This window comes from Papaver somniferum, chromosome 11, assembly GCF_003573695.1.
Source record: "Papaver somniferum cultivar HN1 chromosome 11, ASM357369v1, whole genome shotgun sequence".
NCBI classification, from domain to species: Eukaryota; Viridiplantae; Streptophyta; class Magnoliopsida; order Ranunculales; family Papaveraceae; genus Papaver; species Papaver somniferum.
The window spans coordinates 12,722,073-12,741,340 of record NC_039368.1 but is presented as its reverse complement, the minus strand read 5'-3'; the positions used below and the strand labels follow the sequence as shown (position 1 = coordinate 12,741,340).

The following is a 19,268-nucleotide window of genomic DNA, read 5'->3' as shown; positions in this document are numbered from 1 at the left end:
TCCATACAAATTCAGTTCATAACCTTGTAAAACAATCCACCAGCACCATGGAAACTAGCCACAAGAACCTTAGCAACATTACACTTTTGTGGACTGAATTCTAGCTCAAAATTCAACCAAAATTGGTCCCGGACTTAACCCAGTTCAGACCATATCTCAAACAGTGTATGTGCCATTACCTAGTGGTGTTGGAGATGAGTATGTTGTGATGTTTTTAGCAGCTTCCATGCTTCAATCCTACTTGCAAATTCAAAATGCAAAGAAAATCTACAAAACATAATCGATATTATTATTCTTTAAGATACTGAATGTAAGAAAAACAAAATTCCTTACGAACCCTAATTAAGAAAAATACCTAAATTAAAAATCAAAAACTTAATTTATCAATTCATAAACATTCATAAATTAAATTAATACAAACCCATTATCTCAAATTGGAGGGATTTTAAACAAACAACTACGAATTTGATGAATCATTCATCAACCAATGAATATGAACAATCTAAGATTTTTCTAGTTCTAAGCAATTAATTGAAATAGAATATTTGAAATCTGATTTGAAATATCAAGAACTGGTTGTTAGGTAAACATTAATGGTGTTGATTAAAAATTTTGGGCTGAGATCGAGTTTCTTCTTTTTTTCTTCTCATGATAGATTGGAACGATGTTCCAATGAAGACGAATATATAGGCTCATGAAATTAGGAAGAACATAAAGTGAAACAATTTTATGATGAGTACTGAAGTTGATGAAGACCTTTGAAACCATATGAGCAGCAGCAGTAGAAGATGGGAAGAGGAAGATGAAGGCGTGTTTTTTTGTTTACTGGTGCGAGTATTAAGGTTTGCGAGGACAAATATGTAAAGTGGACATATTTTATTGACCAAGTCAACGAAAAATGACCAAATATTTGAGTTAGACGGAAAGGCTAACGGTTGTGGCACTTAATTAATTTCGAAAAAAACGGTGGCAGTTTCTTGAATCGGGATTTGCAAGTGTGGCAGTTTGTTAATAAAAAACATGAAAAATGAGAAACTATTACCACTCGAGGGAAAAGAAATAAGGAAGAATATTATTGTGTCGCATGAAAATGGGTTACCTCCCAAGAAGTGCTAAGTTTAAAGTCTTCAGCCAGACATTGGAAGAATTAGTCACCTCGTAGAATCATATAGCAGTAGCCGGAATAACTGTGGGTCATCTGGATCAAAAAGTGTTACCCACAAGAAGAGGAAACTGCAACAGACCAAGAAGATACCGAACATACCCTTGCTTAAGACTACATCTAGTTGTGGTTCAGGCTCAGGATCTATAAAAGGGTCTAAATAAAAGGTTTTCATCGGTTGGATTTCCTCAAAGGCATTCTGAAGATCAGGTTTAAGACTCTGAAAATACTCAACTAAGAACTTAGAAGAACATAACAATAACCTGAATAATTGGGGATCCTCTAAGTCAATCAGATTTGACTTACACAGCTGACCACAATGAGAGTGGTGGTCTTCCTTAAACAAATGTGTCGACCCTAATCTCCTAAAGTAATTAGGTTTAGTCTCAAAACTCAATAACCGACACATCTGAACTCATATGTTCCCACAATAGGAAGAAAAATATTTGGTGGCAAAACAAAGTCAATCGTGGTATGGTAGCCCGGGTTAACCACATCAACCAGAGGATGGGTTTCTAACAACTGAGATTCTCTCTGGAAATCATTAGGTTCGGGAAAAAGTGTATGAATATAATTTTGTAAGGTGGTTGAGGCACAAATATCAAGTCCTATACGAGGGAACTTTCTAAGAGTTAAAGCACAAGGAGAATGATAATCACCCCCAAACATAGAGTTTTTTGTGTCTCTAGAGAGACTAGTCACAAGTTCCCTAATTTCTAGGTCATCAGGTTCCTGAAAATGGTCAATTGATTCTTCTAAGTCTGGTTCATCCTCGCTCATCTCTACGAGTTTATGGTCTTCTAAGATTAGTGTTTCTAAATCGCTAGACTCTAAAACATTATTTTCAAGGTAAACTCTTTCCTCTAAACCATCATCACAATCATATAAGGGATTATCAGCGAAAGTTTCTAGTAAAGGCTCATTAACTAAGGTGTTAATCATAGTTACTTCCTCCGATTCACTGATGGGCACATAAAATAATGGGTTATCTAACATACTGCAGGCTAAAGGATCATGAACTACATCGTCTAAAACGGTGGTATCTCTAGTCAAATCCACATCCTTCTGAATAAGTGAATAATTATTAAAATTATCGTGATTTGGACTAGAAATAATACTACCATTAGGAAGCTCAACTGGAGTAACCATTTCCTGATCGCTATGCCTACATATGTATGATTCTCCATCAACACTATCCTCATCATTATAATAATATGAAAAAGATCGAACCTCATCAAAACAAGTAGTGTTACCAATTCTAACCTCGTCCTCTTGATTATAAAATTTATACTTATTTTCACGGGTGATATAGGAAAGAATGTATTGTCAATCATGAGTAATTCGAGCAGTTCTTTCATACGTCTCTAATTGAAGCCTCCATGTTGACTCAGAAAACTCACGTGTTGGCTCGGTTAACTTACATGTTGACTCAGCTAACTTCCTGAGGTTATCTTCTAAAGAAGTTTCACTCATTTTTACCGTTCTTTCGTCCATAACTAAGTCATTTGTGTCCGCTAACTTATGTGTCGACTCATGTAACTTACGTGTTGACTCAAGTATCATACGTGCTTCATCTAGAGGAGAGGAATTATAAAAATCTCGCTCGTATGACCGTTGGGCATGTGGATAGTAATTGGTCTCATCATGGTATGACCCATAACCTTCAAAAGTTTGGCGTTCCCAACCACTATTTACACTATGGTCATAAAAAGAATAATGTTCATGTTGCTCAGTTGAATAATCATTGTATTGGCTATACCAGTTCGACATCCTAACTGCAAGGGAAATCTAAACAAGCACAAAGAAGGCTGACTCGACCACAAGAAGCCTATTTTATCTAGCAAACAAAAAGCATGATGGCTCCCTTAGATTGTTTCTAGACCAGCTTATATTCTTTCGAAAACGAATTCGTTACAATCTGAGAAAACCTTTCTGGAATCAATCCGAGTTAAAGTAAATTGAATAGAGACGAGGGAAGCTCAGTGGAGCTTTGATACCCAAGGCCTCACCGGCATTACAAGGCGGCACATTCAATTTACAGAAACCATCATGAAATTCGAAGTATGCTCAATATAGAAACCAATATTTTTCGAACGACTTCCTATTAAGCTCGTTACCCTATCGGTCTCGTACTACTCCAAATTTTAAGGCTTAGGTTCGCGTAGGTTACGTGTTCCTAAGGCGGGCAAGAAGGAAACGGTGATAAAATCTGAGTCTTTATCTTGATTTGGCCAGCCTTGCCCTTTACTAGAAAATTAAATCCGATTTTAGGTCCTCAACATATATGCATACAAAATCATCCAGTTCAAGACAGGGATTGAACCGTAGAAGTCGACTCATGCCACCGACTCCGATGTCAGTGTACGAACCCGAGGGGCCGAGACGATATCGTAATCGTCGTTCTTCCCTGTGCAGTTTATATTTAAACCAACCCTTCCTTAGGATTTTAAAAATAAAGTCCAATGTTCAATGTCCGGAAGAAAAAAAAGTCCAAAAATAAAAACCTTAACTACGGTTTCTAAAAAAATAAAAATAAAATACAATTATTTACAAAATCTTCTTCTTCACTCCTTCTAGATTTCTCTTTTCTTTCCTTTTTGGTCTTTGCCTTTCTTTTCAGCACTTTCTCTTTTTATTTAGCTTAGCTCCAGATCTGAAAGAAAACAAAAATATCAAAGCGCGTAAAAAAGAACAAATAAAATAAAACCTAAAAACAAATCCGCGTCGGCGGCGCCAAAATTTGGTTTGGTTTCAAAGTTGTTGTAGTAAATAGATTCGTTCAAGACTTGTAAAGGCAATGAATTTTAGACTTAATGAAACTAACAAAAATAAAGAAAACTTAACTCAAAAATTGATTTCAAGATATTAAAGATAACCAAGATACTAAAATTCACTATTACACATGAATGAATGATGTCAAATATTTCATAACTCTAATTTAGCCTTTTAATCCTTTATTTCTTAATTCACAAATAATCAAACATATTCTCAAATATTAATTGTATTCCCTAAGCATAGACTATCAATTGATTAAACAAAATATAACCTATCAAATTGAATCACAAGTAATTAAGAAAATTATGTAAACTTTTAAGAACTCTGTAAAAGCAGTGATTGAGTGAATTATTATTAGAAATTAGAGAAAATGAAATATTTACCCATTATTCATGTGTGAATAGATTCATCCATTGTCTTGGTTGCGCGAGAATTTATCCTCTCATCATGTTGGAAACACGCTCAAAAGTTGATTTCATTTATGCTCAAAGATGGTTTACAAATGATGAAAGTATGAGAAAATTGTTAAAACCGGGTTTGTAACAATTATATTTGTTACAAACCGAACTGTTACAGAAAACGATAAAATCCAACTGTCGCTGTTACGCTTCTACGACCCCCGCCTCTGTGTCGTTATCATTGTTGACAAACGACTGTCTTCGTTAGTCTGTTCTTCGTGTTCTTCAGCTGTGCAGCAGCAGAAATGGTGGTTCTCTGCAACTCGATTTTCTCGACTCTGTAGTGTTTTAAAATCTCCCCCAAACTCTCCGTCCCCTCACTGATACCCAAGACACTCTTATTTATACTGTGAAGCCAATCTTAGGTCGACAATCATCTCAATTACTCCAAAAGATCTTTGCAGTTAATGAAAGTATTTTACGGGAATATTTCCTCTCCATTTTCACACGTCTTCTGAGTTGTATGGTATATCCAAATCTTCTCATTTAATTGAGACAAATAATGAAGAGAATATCTTCAATTAATTCCGTGAATAATTCCTTCCATGTTCCCGAAAATATCCAAAAGTATACGATTTCCTTCCATTCAAGACACGTACAAAATCTTACTGTCATGGTAAGAAGACAATCATGTCTTAAAGACACAAATATCCCCATAATATCATGACCAGAATCTCACACAGTTGAGATTTCTTTTCCCGCCAAATATCTTTCCCGTGAAGAAGAAGATGGGTGCCCCCTATCCGGTTCTGGGGTGCGAATAGCAGATGCCATGAGGGGTGTCTCTGATCATCTGCTTGGGTGCAAATATCCTTTGGGTACCCTTTATCATTTGGGCGCCCCTTATCCACAAGTGAGAGTCTGAATAACACGTTCCTTCCGGTGCTTTAGACGACTTTTCGAGCCGTTTTTTCCAAGAATGTTTATTTCCAAAAATACCTAAAAACACATAAAATACTATAATAAGTACAAAAATCGAGTACCAACAATACATGAAATTAAGGACAACGTAGACACAAAATGTGTCTATCAAAATACTGACGAGTTTTGAACTCAGATCGCGGATAAGAATGAACGAAAAATACTGATTGATATCATCACCGAACGAGTTGTAACAATTAAGGCTCCAACTGAGGACCATGCTTAAAAAGAATATGGTGTTTCCCAGGCTCGAACTGGGACTGATATCATCACTGAACAAGTTGTAACAATTAAGGCTTCAACTGAGGACCATGCTTAAAAAGAATATGGTGATGCCCAGGCTCGAACTGGGACTGATATCATCACCGAAGGAGTTGTAACAATGAAGGCTCCAACTGAGGACCATGCTTAAAAAGAATATGGTGCTGCCCAGACTCGAACCGGGGACCTTCAGTGTGTAAGACTGACGTGATAACCGAGTACACCAATAAAATAAAAATACTAACGAATTTTGAACTCAGATCGCTGATAAGAATGAACGAAAAGTCCTGACGAGTTTTAAACTCAAATCGCGGAACGAGTTTTGAACTCAGATCGCGGATAAGAATGAACGAAAAATATCGAGTGATATCCGAACGAGTTGTAACAATTAAGGCTCCAAAAGTGAGGACCATGCTTAAAAAGAATATGGTGCTGCCCAGGCAATGAACTGGGTACCTTCAGTGTGTAAAACTGACGTGATAACGACTACACCACAGCATCTCGTTGAGTTAGCTGAACGGACTTATTATTAAATACTTCTTTTAAGGGGTTTCCTAATCCGATGACAAAGTTAGGGGGGTTTCCTGATCCGTGAGGATATGAGCACTATAAAGAACAAATAAATACAGGGGTATGCCTTGAGATACAATTTCTAGGGCTTCTCCAGAAAACCTCGTCGAGGGATATTGACAAGATACCCAGGATAAGCGTGAGTTTAGGCATTGTTCTCCAAAGGTGTAGATTCTGCACTGCAAATACTGCTCCTGGCCGCAATATGAATGTCGATGATTCTGATAAATATAGCTATAGTGAAAGCGACGACGATGATTCTGATGACACTGATACTCTCATGGCTGAGCTTGTACGCATTAAAAAAGAAAGACTTGAGGATTGGCTTCGCAAGGAGCGACTAGAACAGGAAGAGGAGATAAAGGTAAAGGAAGCAAAACTTAACTGCGGCAACCCTCTGGTCAGTAATGCAGCATCGTTTACTATTAAAAGAAGATGGGATGACGATGTGACTTTTAAGAGCCAGAGTCGGGTGAATCTAAAACACCCAAGCGCTTCATCAACGACACGATCAGGAATGACTTCCATCGAAAATTCTTGCAAAAGTATATGAAAAAATAAATTTTGCTTAAGCAATTAGTTGAAAAGCTGCATGTTTGATTTCGGTAAGATCTGCCATCAGTTTACTTTTTAATTTTTTCGTTTCTCCTTTTTTTATTTCAATGCACGGATTTTAGAAGCTATCTTTTTTTTTCTGAGTTTATTTTCTATTCTTCTTATTCCCTAGTATTAAACACAAGTAAAAGAGAACTCTAAAAAAGAAGCCCCAAGCCACTGTAATCCACAAACACTGCCACTTGTTAAGATCAGTAAAACCATTCTCTCTCAGTATTTCGGATCCAGTCGTTATGCATGTGGTAGAGTTTATGCCCGTACCCGACGCATCACTCAACAACTTCAGAAACTGAATCTTCATATCGCCAGGAATTCCAACCTTAGGTGTGTTATCAAACATTTGAACACCTCTGAAGAAGCATTTACTCGCATCGTCGAATTCGTTTTGTATAGCTCCTTGGAATGGATATTTTACTAATGATAAGTAATGAAACTAAATCCAATACGGCCGAATTCTATCTCTGGAGACCAAGAACCCACTGAAGAGAAAGAAGTTACCAAGCAAAACTACTATGATGACATAGCCTAGCATAATATGCGGAACTGCTGCGGAGATGAAAGCAACAAGAGAACTTCCTGCCCAAAATGAAGTCAAGTTTGTAAGGAAGAAAAAAAAGAACCCAGGAAAACCACCAGCTAATCCGACTGCCCAAAATGTTGTTACAGTGAAAGCAGCGGACATAATCATTAGGGAGGGTACGTCTGCAATTGTGTAAGATAATACGTATGATGAATGACGATATGCATTGTAAGCTGTTTCTCGTGTTAATATGCACCGTTCCTGGAGGATAATAGGGAGAGCATCCACACAATGTAAAAATGCTGAAACGGTTAAGTAAACGAAGAATCCTGATCGCTCGTGGGCACCTTTTGGCGAATTATCAAGTTGCCAGAATATGGAGGCTAAGAGTGAACCTACAAATAGACACGGCCCTAGTCGTACCCAAAACAATTCAGGCATTCGAATTGAGTTCTTTATAGATCGTTTCGTTAACACTAGAATTTCGATCCAAAACGGATTAGCGAATGTAGTAGTAGAGGAACTAGATGCCAATTTCCCGCTTGAAATACTGGAGGCTATAGAGCTTTTCAGGCACATACTGGAATTATCTGAGTCTAAATCTTTGGGATACTTGTTTTGTTGCCATGATTTGCTGAGCTCAACTAGGCGCTTTGTTCCTTCTGGTGACCCTTTAACTTCATTAATGAAATCCAGAGAAAATTCCGTCAGATTTTCATTTTCGGAGATAGGATATCCCAGCTCCGAGTAAAAAACTGGGAGATTTGCAGGTGTGCCGCTGTAAAACTAAATGCCCATGTGAGAGAAAAAGCAGACGGTCCAGCAAACATAGAATTCTGTGACTAGGTTGGTGAACTGACATGATAACTATGCTCCCGCTTTGAGCAATTCGCTGAGGAATCTTCACCACCATGAAAGCGCTAGTCGAATCCAATCCTGTTGTAGGCTCGTCAAGAAACAATATGACAGGATCATGTATTATGTCAGCTGCAATGGAGACACGGCGGCGCTCACCACCAGACACGCCTCTGCTGCGTTCATCTCCTATCATCATCTTAGCTGCATTTTCAAGTCCTAGTGGCTCAATTACAGCTTGAACTCTTGCCTTTTTCTTTGACTTCGAGAGCGAACGAGGCAATCTAAATTCAGTGGAGAACATGAGTGTTTCCTCAACTGTTAACATGGGGAAGAGTAGATCGTCTTGCGTCACATAAGCTGAAAGCATTTTAAGTAGCCTAGAATCAAGAGCCTCATCGTTTAGTGTAATCGATCCTTTCAAACTTTCTCTTGAGATCCTATTTGCAAGTGCATCAATCAGTGTTGATTTTCCAGAACCACTAGTACCCAGAACAGCCAAAATCTCACCTTCTTTAGCTACTCCGGATATGTCATTCAACAGAACTTTTGTTTTCGAATGCCTACTACTTTGTCTCTCCACCGTATCCACTGCTAGCAGCTCACTGTTTTGGCGGAAACAAGTAGGAACTGTGGTTTTCCGATGAGATGTCACAGTAGAAGTTAGATTTTGGAAGGAGATAACAAAAAGCACAGGTCTAACGGTCAGACTAGCCAGGTCGCCCAACTCAATCACTTGCTGTGGATGGTCACCCACATCCATAATCTGGTCATGTTCAATAAGCTCCGATGGTTCGTTGACAAGTGATGGTAAGATCTCCAAAGTGAAATTTGTACCCTTATTCATAATATTCTCAAAATCATTCATCTTTTGAACTTGTCCGAGAAATGGAATACGATAAAAACAGCCAACTCGATGTGCCTAAGCTTTATAAAAGCCAACATAGAGCTGAAACTATAAACAGTAACAGAAGTCGGCCTATGTTTATCAAGGATTTCAGAAAGAGTAGTAAAGAAACTATGCAACACCGTAAGCTGGATTCATCCTTACTTGAAGATTGTACATGTGAGCTGGATTCATCCTTACTTGAAGATTGTAGTTAAAGAAAAAACTAAACCGTTATAAAATTGGGTTTCTTAAGCTAATTACGCACGGATATTGGTACTTCATTTGATAGAAATTCGGCATTTAATATCCTAAGCAACCACACCATTTGTCAACTCAATTTAAAGATACGGAAGAAAATAATTCAAGTTAGTGAAAAATATTTACAGACATTTCTTTACTTCCAGCAAACGAGACGTAAACGAGAATCTAATGCCAGCAACTTCTTAGGTGCAGTGTCAAAGCTGTTTATTTTATACGGAAAGCAAAAAACAGAAGAAAGAGGTTGAGATTGGATGATACGAATGGTCTAAAATGGTGAATGTGCATGTCTTACCTTGTATGCCTTAACGCGAAACCATATGAACTAAATATGGATACATACAAATTTTGATAACTGAACGCAGTTAATTCTAGTTTTAGCTTATTCCAGTTTCATCCAGCTGAGTGTTGTTTGCAACCTTTGGGTCCATAGTGTTGGGAGCTTCGTTGGACAATCTTTCTGCACAAGTAGCAATAATGCTTTTGGCAAGACCAGCAGAAAATGTGGTTGTTGTTCTCTACCTGTTCCATTTTGCGACAAAATTACTATATCAGTGCAACGCTCATCAAGCTAGGAATATTGTAGGTTTTCGTAACTAATTGGATTCTCAGTCATTTTAGTTGCAAAAGGCAGAAAAGTTCATTTCGCTCACCTTTGCATTCATTTGACGGAAAATTGGACAAGGGTGAGGATGATAAGCTGGATCTTCAGCTCATTTCTTATTTAGCATCTGTTGCTCCTTATGCAACAGTATTGCCTCTCGTTGTCTCATCTCGGCTTCCCGCTGACGCTCCTGACGCAACCGCATTTCTTGTCGCTCTTGTTAAAAAGTATCATTGTCGAAAGCGGTACAATTCATGCAGTAACCTGTGTAATATGCTTCACCACATTTATAACAGAACTCTGTCTTACATTTCGTGCAACGCATGTGGTTACAACCTGAAATGCGGGAGATTGCCATCGAGCAATTAGCGCATTTCTTAGCAATGCGCTTGATTTCTTTCTCATTCAAAAGATGATTTATCATGTCCAGCTCTTTACGTTGTTGTCTAGTTGTTTTAATTCCGGGCTGACGATTCTGCGTCGGTAATAACATAACATGTCAGATCTTTACATTGCTTCTGAAAATCAAGCAAACTTAGAATTAAACATATTACCCGCAACAAGTTAAGCTTCTCTTCAGATGTTATACATTGAACTCCAACATGAAGTCGATCTCTACAAAGACCACAAAAGGTAAAGAAGCACTTGGGACATTGGGCAAGATGGTCCGAATCCTCTAAACAAGCCATGTCACATCTAGGGCAATAGACTAAATCAGACATTGTATCAAGTGTCTTATGAAACAATTTTGACTCCCATTGTTCAAATCTTTCATCCCCAAGCAAGCTTTTAACCAATCCAGGTGGAACCAGTTCCTTGCATTTTACTTGCGGACATTGTATTGCCATGATTTCCCTTGCTTGCATGGCTGAATACGTCTCCAGGCAATTGTGACAGAAGAAATGCTTGCACGGCAATCTTATAAATTTCGTGCCTGTTAAAAGAAGATATGCCATAATTGAACGCAACATGATATGCTAAAGGTGCGCATAAGAAACTACCTGCATATTCACTTAGACAAGTGCAGCATGCAGGTAGGTTTTGGCAGAATTTCTCGTAGCACTTGCCGTCATTATAGTTCAGTAGTGAATGTAAATCGACGTCTGGGGAGACGCTTTCTGAAATGGCACGTCTATCTCCGTCGGTATCATCCTTTTCAAATGGACCAAGCATTATTCCATTATCAAACTCTATGTAAGATAGTCATGAATTGTATAGCCAATCCACCCATGGATAAACAACTTCCTGCCCTGATTGACCCGTCCAAATCGTATCCAACATTTGACACAAGCTAGATATTTTCATAGTGTTCAGCCATTGAACAGAGATGGTGAAAAAGGGAGGCGAATGGCTTGAATATGTCTTAGGTAGTAAACATGTTAATACGATTGGGGGAAGATACTGAACATTGATGGAGTAAAAGAATCCGTCTGAGTCATCAGCTCTTTCCATTGCTTCATTGTCTATTCCGCTGATCTTAGTAGACGTTATAAGTTTACCGGGAGCTTCAATATGTATATTTATCTGCAGAAATAATAAATTTCAGTTATTCAGGAGAAAAGAAAAAAGATTGTTCAATGGTTTTCTTAACTAGCTATGTATTTGCAAAACCTGGAAAGACCGGAAGCCGTCTTCTCTGTCAAGTACAATGACATCTTCACCATATATAGCTTCCATTGCTAGTATCTGCATGCATGCAAAGAACAACCTTGACATGAAAAACACAAATCTTGCTTTAAGTAAGAATTAAGTTTTGGACTTTTTAAAATATATTTTTACCTCCTCTTCCTGCAACCTAGCATTAACTGTAAGTTGTTCTTGTGACAATGTGGGTTCTTGGGCTGCCATTTTAATATCTACTAACCGACTACGAATAATATCATCTTGAGATTTGTCATCACTTTCTCGCGCTTCCTCCAGACTTTCATTGTTAATAACTGATAAACCCGCTTCATGATCAGATTCTACTTTTTCGATCATAATGTGCGGTTGTTGTTGATTTGGGTGATCAAACCCATTAGAATTGGGATGCTTTGGAGCTGATTCAGGAGGAGGTTGGATCAATTCTTCTGATACGGCGGGTACGGTAGGAAAATCAATATTTAGGTTTTGTTCATCACTTTGGTTTGTTCATGGTAGGGTTTAACAGTAACCCACTTCTTCTCTGCAGTTCTAGTACTCCTCCTATTCTTATTCATGGTGAATTTAGCGTCAGCGAAAAGAAGACGAAACTAATCGAAAAACATACATCAAAATTCATGTGCATAACTTGAATAAATATTTTCGACGGTTGACATATGGGGTATAGGACAAAAATTAGCACTAGGGTTAAAAAGAAAAAAAAAAAGAAAAAAAAAGTTGAGGATAAGAGATTCCGGGAGATAAAATTACATGATGCTTGGAGTTTTGTACTTTACTGTAAGAGAAGAATAAAGAACAGAACTTTTTATTAATTGGAAAACTTATTTTGTTACACAGGAGAGACTTCGCAAGTGTTCCTGGCGTATAATTACCTATGACACCAGGGACGGGCCTAGCAAGGGGCTAATCCAGGCTACAGGCCGTCCCTGTTTTTGGTCCAAAAAAAACTTTTGTGTAGAAAAATTTGTTAAGGAAGCATAGGTCTAGGCATCAGACTAGTCAGGCCACCCAACTTAATTTAAAGACGGAGTGTCCAATGTTAAACCAAGATATTATGCAACAGTTCACAAGTTGTTTCAAGCTGTTTCATATATGGAAGGTACCAGTTTTAGAAAACTTGAGACAAAATATGGAAGGTACTAGTTTTAGGAAACTGGTTTATATTCGGAAGGTGCCAGTTTTAGGAAACTGGTTTATATTTGGAAGGTGACACTATTAGGAAACTTTGTTATCGAGAAGTTTGTTTGGCTTAGGAATTTGTTTAGAGTTTTGAGTTTCTAGAACAATTCTATGTTTAGAGTTTGAGTTATATTAGGAAAGTGTTTTCCTTGAGTTTGAGTTACGTTTTGTGTTCGTTAAGTCTTTGATATCAGACTTTCTACATTTGGTATCAGAGCACTCGTATGAGATTCTAAGACTGTGGTATGAGTTGTTGAGCATAAGAAGATGATGAGTTTAAGTTCAATCAAAGTAAAGGTAAAAACTTAGAACACTGGAGGTTACAGATAGAGAATATTTTCATATATCAAGAGGTGTGGGATATTGTAAAAGGTTATGATGAACCAGCAGTAGGAGTTGTTTTAACAGCAGAACAACAAACTGCTCTAACAGCAAACAGAAAGAATAACTCTAAACCAACCTATATTCTTCATCAGGGTATCCATGAGTCTCTCACGGATAGAGTTATCCATATTAAAGAAGCTAAAGCAGCATGGAATGGTTTGGTAAATTATTACAAAGGTTTTGACAAAGTTAAGAAGTTGAGATTACAAACTCGGAAGCGTAAATATGAACTGTTACAGATGGAATCATCAGAGACAATATCAGAGTTCTTCTCAAAGACATTGAATCTTGTCAATGAGATGAAAGTTAATGGTGACACCATAGAAGATTCAACTATTGTGGAAAAGATCTTAAGAAGCTTACCCGAGAAGTTTGAAGCAAAAGTAACTGCTATAGAGGAATGTAATATTGCTGCAACTATGACTCTTAAAGAGTTATTAGGTTCATTACAGGCTTATGAACAGAGGTTACTTGAAAAAATATCTGCTGCAAAAATAGTAGAAGAAGCACTACAAAGTCAAGTCAGATGGACTAACAATCAAGGAAATTTTAGCTTTGGGGGAAGATCAAAAAGTGGAAGTTATCAGGGAAGATATAATTTTGGAGGAAGATCAAATAATGGAGGTTATCAGGGAAGAAAACCAGTAGATAAAGAAAAGCTTCAATGTTATAATTGTGGAGATTTTAGACATTTTTCTTTTAATTGTCCAAAGCCTAGAAAGACAGCAGAAGATAACTACAAAGCCAACTTCAAAGCAAATATAGCTGAGAGTCAAGATGAAGAAGAAGAAGAAGAAGAAGAAGAAGAAGAAGAAGAACAGAAAGCTGAAAAACATGTTACTTGCTTGTCATACTGCAGAACAACAACCTCAACTTAACTGGTACTTAGATACTGGTTGTAGCAATCATATGTATGGAAGAAAAGATTTATTTGATAAGCTTGATGAGTCTGTAAGATCAACTGTGAAGTTTGGTAATAGTTATACAATTCATGTTAAGGGAAAAGGAAGAATAAGAATTGTTCTTAAGAATGGTTCAAAGGCATACATAATGGATGTATTCTATGTACCTGGTTTACATCAGAATTTGCTGAGCATGGAGAAGTTATCAGAGAGAGGATTATATGACCATTTACAATGGTATCTGTTTCATTAAGTCTTTGATATCAGATTTTCTACACAGAGAAGAAAAGAATTTTTTTTTTGTTTGCTCTGTAAAGAAGTTAAGTTAGTGTGAAATATTCGCAGACAATTCTTCACTTCCTAACACCAGGTTTGTTTATATCTGATTCGCGATTTGAATCTGAGTCAACCCCTGACTCGTCAAGAGTCATATGTCATAATGTTTGTTTTCAATTTTGAGTTAGATCTGACTCAACCTCGGACTCAGACCTAACCGCTGACTCGGACCTGTTTGAGTCATGTAACAAAGTACCCCTAACTCATGAGATCAAACCATTGACTCACATTTTTATTGAGTCAGTTGAGTCGGATCTGAGTCAAAACAAACATATTGAGTCAGATCTGACTCAAGTCGGATGATTTCATTCAGATGAGGCAGGAGTAAACAAACAAGGTGAGAAAAAAAAGTTAGTCAATGCTCGTTCCTTGCCTTGGTTTAAGATTCTGTATACGCTTTACGTTTGGATGCTGGTAGAGTTCGTCTAAGCACGAAGCAATCAGTATAATGATAATCGACAGCCACTGAATTGGGAGAAGTGATTCTGACGCAAGAAGTCGGCCTTTTGGCCTGGTTAGTTTCAATTCGAAGATGTGTACATTAAACATATAAAAATCAAACTATTTTCTTAAAATAACATGAGATGGATTTTATACAGAAGATGCACATAGAAGTTAAACATGGTTGATCAATTATTCGCAAAGCCGTGAAGCGTGCTGTTTAATCTAATCTTTCATTACATACTGCCAAGGGTTGAACTTGGTTGGTAGAACGCCAGTCTCATCAGAACTGACGCCAGAGTTATTAACCATTGCTCGATGTTTGCTGTACTTACCATTGTATTCATAAGTTTCCATTTCACCCCATGGTGTAATTGTTACTTCATCGGTCAAGTCGAACCATTTTGGAGCATACCTCTCGCCATTGGCTTCTCTCTTTTTCTTTTCACTTCTTTGCCTCACCTCCAAGCTGTTTAATTGTGTTCACGTATGCAGCATTAGGAAAATCATTAATTTCAGTGACATTAATAAATACTACAGCTTGGGGTTCGACTTCGCAAGTCTGCGTTGTACAGAACCATAATCAATGGAGTGAAAGAGAGGGAAGAGCGGGGAAACCTGTTTTTCTCACGGCCGACTTTGGATAGATCACCCGTCTCAAGTGCGTATCTGTCAGGACGTAAACGAGAATCTGATGCCAGCAACTTCTTAGGTGCAGTGTCAAAGCTGTTTATCTTATGCGCGAAATATGTATACTGAAACTTGTCATTTTGTTGTACATCGGCAACTTTCCAGACCTGCAGAACACCGCACAGATATTTACTTGGAGTGAGTACGAAAATGGAAGAAATCTGCAGGATAAATCAAACCTCTTTTAATGTGATCCCCGAAAGGGGTTCCCCTTTCGTATCACAAGGTTGATAACTCATCGACTTGTTCCATTTTCCAGTCATCAGCATTTTTGGTTCTTTCGCAGCATTGTAAACATATCCATTCACCTCGTAACGACGAGCACTGCAAAAACATCACATTAAAACCAATCTGCTAGAAATAAAAGGGAAAGCAGTGTAGGTAGTAGATAAGCATATACCCAAACCAGCCACATGGTTTGAAATTTAGCACAACTCTATCCCCAGTAGTCATATTTGTCATGATCATGTCTCCAGATGTACCAATCCAAGTCCGGCCAAATATAAGGTTGTTGACTCTCGTGCGAGGGGGTGCCAAATCTAAGAGGGCACCATCTCTTTTATGCGTAATGCGAGTTCTGCATTACAAATAAAAAAAAAACATACTAAGTAAACCATGAATATGTTGGAAATTGCATACTATTGTATTGCAGTTCTATTTGATGGACAGTGACAATCAAGCATAGAAATTATAGGTACCTTCCAAGAGGATAATAATCAACTGAGTTCCCCAATAATTTGGTCTTTAACTTGCATGCAAAACCATAAGTGAAATGTTCATTTTCAGCATGAGCAACGCCAACTGGGGGATGATGAGATACCTGAAATGGAAACCGAATAACCGTAAACACCTTCTCTATTACCAAATCAAACGGAAATAAGAAAAGGCGGGGCAGAGCAAATGAAACAAAAATTAGAGAGAAGTGTCTTATTTCCAAATCGAGTCAAGATATCTCACCTGCTCGGCTAGGAATGTAATACCATTGTGTTTGACCATTTCGTAAGTCTCGCCAAGAATGGGATTGAATGGCAACCAGGTACGTTGTGCAGCATAATAGATTGTTATCGCCCATGTTGCTGCAACAAGGAAATATCAATTGGTCTTACAAATAATATATTAGAGACAGTCTAGTCCAGTGGACCTAGTTAATTGTCTGTTTGGTCCTGTTTGGTGATATAAATTATAATTTGGTCCTAAAAAATATGGTTTGGTCCTAGAATGATGTCATGTATGACGTAAATGTCACCTTATAGTGGCAGAAATACCCTTTTGGATAAGGACCATATAAATAGTCAAAAAGTAACAGAGAATAAACCATTCTCAGATTTACTTTCTCTCTCATCTTTCCAGATCTAATCTCTCTCTTTCTTTCTTCTTCTTTTTCCTCCTGTTAATGGCGTCTCCATTTTTTTTCTTCTATTTTTCTTCCTGCTGCTGTAAACGATGGTGATGAAGGTGAAAATGGATTTAGGTATTTAGATCTTTAGTTGTAGACGATGAATACGATGATGTTGGTACTGTTGAATACGATTTTTTAGGGTTTTTTTTTTCTGCTGCTGTTGACGATGAAGATGATAAAGAAGATGAAGATATGTTGTTGCTGCTGCTGTTGACGATGAAGACGATGGTGTTAATCTTGATTTTGATGATGATGATGAAGAAGATGAAGAAGATAAAGATCTGCTACTGCTACTGCCGTTGATGATGAAGACGGTGGTGTTGTTGAAGACGAAGATGTTGCTGTTGTTGTTGAAGACGACGAAGATGATGATGTTGCAGTTCATTCTAGAAATGAACTCTGCTTTTATATGGAGTTCATTCTAGAAATGAACTCTGTTTTTATATGGACTTCATTTCTGGAATGAACTCTGTTTTTTTAGGTTTTTGTATGGAGTTCATTTCTGGAATGAAGTCTGTTTATTTAGGTTTTCATATGGAGTTCATTTCTGGAATGAAGTCTGTTTATTTAGGTTGTTATATGGACTTCATTTCTGGAATGAAGTCTGTTTTTTTTAGGTTTTTGTATGGAGTTCATTTCTGGAATGAAGTCTGTTTATTTAGGTTTTTATATGGAGTTCATTTCTGCAATGAAGTCTGTTTATTTAGGTTGTTATATGGACTTCATTTCTGGAATGAAATCTGTTTTTATATGGACTTCATTTCTGGAATGAACTTCGTTTTTTTAGGTTTTTATATGGAATTCATTTCTGGATTGAAGTCTGTTTATTTAGGTTTTTATATGGAGTTCATTTCTGAAATGAAGTCTGTTTATTTAGGTTGTTATATGGACTTCATTTCTAGAATGAAGTCTGTTTTTTTTAGGTTTATGTATGGACTTCATTTCTGGAATGAACTGCTACAAGAAAATAAATAAAAATTAACACGGAAGGATATTTTTGTCAATTTAATATTTTTAAATAATTATGGACCAAACAGTAAAGGCGTTTGACCAAAGGACCAAATAGACACGGACCGACCTAAAAAAAGGACCAGACGATATTTTTCCCTTGCTGCAATAGGTAGCCGGTATATGTCATACTCCCTATATAAGGCTATAATTTATCCACCGAATAAACATTTAACCGATATACTTACAAGCATGAACCAGACGCATGTGCGGATCCTCGCATTCATTTGCAAGGTCCAGCAAGTTAAAATATTCCATTATCTGCAACCAAGAATGTTAGAATTCCGGTGTTGTACCTTGTAATAAGAAGCCTAACACTCTAGCAGCTCATAAGAACCAAATTTTTGGTATAAAGGCATGTAGTAAAACCACCTCTGCGAATTTCTGAAGTGTACTCATTGGTTCGAAAAAGGAAATTGGAAATTTCACCAATGAGCTAATATCTGAACCAATATATTTCTGCAGTATCTTCCGTAAGAATTTTCGCTCCTACAAAGATTAAAGACGAAATGACAAGACGCTTCAAACCTAACAGAATGTGCAACAAAGAAAAAAGGTGAATATACCACCACCACTATAAGTTTCACCGAGCGCCTAGAAAAAATGTGAAATCAACAATACTAACGAGACGAAAGAAGCATATTGTTCATTACATCTTGCTTTGGTGATCCCTCTTCGACATTAGCTGCAACATCCTCCCTCCCTCCTTGTTTTTTAACTTCCTCTCCTTCATCTCTGGCAAATAAATTAAACAGGAAATTATGTTCCCGTCACAGTGCAACAAAGTTCTACAAATGATCCTGACAAATGAAAATGAATTACCAGCTAAAACAAAAGAAGAAAATCCCACGAAATTACATTTAGTAAGACAGATTTAAAATTGAGAAAAGTAAGAATCAGTTCCCAGGAACTCGTACCCGTTAACTCCTTTTAGTTTTCCACTTCCAAGTCCTGATACCGAAGTTGCGGTAGAGGATAAAAAACCACCAGCAATTCCCTGCTGAGCCTTTTCCAGGCCATTTTGCAACAATCTACACTGCAAATTGGTCGGAAACAACTCAATTTCTGACTCAAGAGAGGAGAGAATTTGAGAAGGGAGAGAATAAGAGATAATACACTTAAATGTAGGATACAAGAAACAACCACTAGTAACTAATTCGAGGCACGCTGCAAGTGCTACTAACATGCGTCACATGCTGCTGGCAGCCCATAGTAACTTGAGATCTGGCCTTTGTGGGGACATCACATGACACATTTTCAGAAACCGGAATATCAAACTTAGAACATATACTAGAGAGGGGAAAATGCAAGTCGTAATTAAGTTTCAATCTGAAGCAGCTCATTTCAGTATAAGCAACGTCATCACCTAGTGACGTTAATTTGTCATTTTAATAGCCGTC

At 37.4% G+C, this 19,268-nt stretch overlaps 3 protein-coding genes and 1 pseudogene across 3 annotated transcripts; 1 reads left to right on the top strand and 3 right to left on the bottom strand.

Annotated features, from left to right (window-relative positions):
* Positions 1 to 6,352: 6,352 nt before the first annotated feature.
* Positions 6,353 to 6,700, top strand: LOC113324131 (protein CWC15 homolog B-like). Its single transcript, XM_026572464.1, has one exon. It carries the CDS (start codon positions 6,353 to 6,355, stop codon positions 6,698 to 6,700), a length of 348 nt encoding a protein of 115 aa, XP_026428249.1.
* Positions 6,701 to 6,847: 147 nt separating this feature from the next.
* LOC113324130 lies at positions 6,848 to 9,005 on the bottom strand (annotated as a pseudogene).
* A 1,103-nt stretch (positions 9,006 to 10,108) lies between these two features.
* On the bottom strand, positions 10,109 to 11,868 carry LOC113324129 (E3 ubiquitin-protein ligase RNF14-like). The gene is made up of 6 exons (XM_026572463.1): positions 11,668 to 11,868; positions 11,500 to 11,574; positions 11,275 to 11,412; positions 10,890 to 11,040; positions 10,443 to 10,822; positions 10,109 to 10,363 (listed from the first exon to the last, which is right to left on the bottom strand). Exons 1-6 carry the CDS (start codon positions 11,866 to 11,868, stop codon positions 10,109 to 10,111), a joined length of 1,200 nt encoding a protein of 399 aa, XP_026428248.1.
* Positions 11,869 to 14,996: 3,128 nt separating this feature from the next.
* Positions 14,997 to 19,211, bottom strand: LOC113324127 (oxysterol-binding protein-related protein 3A-like). Its single transcript, XM_026572462.1, has 11 exons — positions 19,053 to 19,211; positions 18,786 to 18,904; positions 18,522 to 18,603; positions 18,241 to 18,357; positions 18,057 to 18,129; positions 16,419 to 16,537; positions 16,160 to 16,281; positions 15,862 to 16,038; positions 15,641 to 15,785; positions 15,390 to 15,568; positions 14,997 to 15,240 (listed from the first exon to the last, which is right to left on the bottom strand). The coding sequence occupies exons 1-11, from the start codon at positions 19,209 to 19,211 to the stop codon at positions 14,997 to 14,999; spliced, it is 1,536 nt and encodes a 511-aa protein (XP_026428247.1).
* Between the last annotated feature and the right edge of the window lie 57 nt (positions 19,212 to 19,268).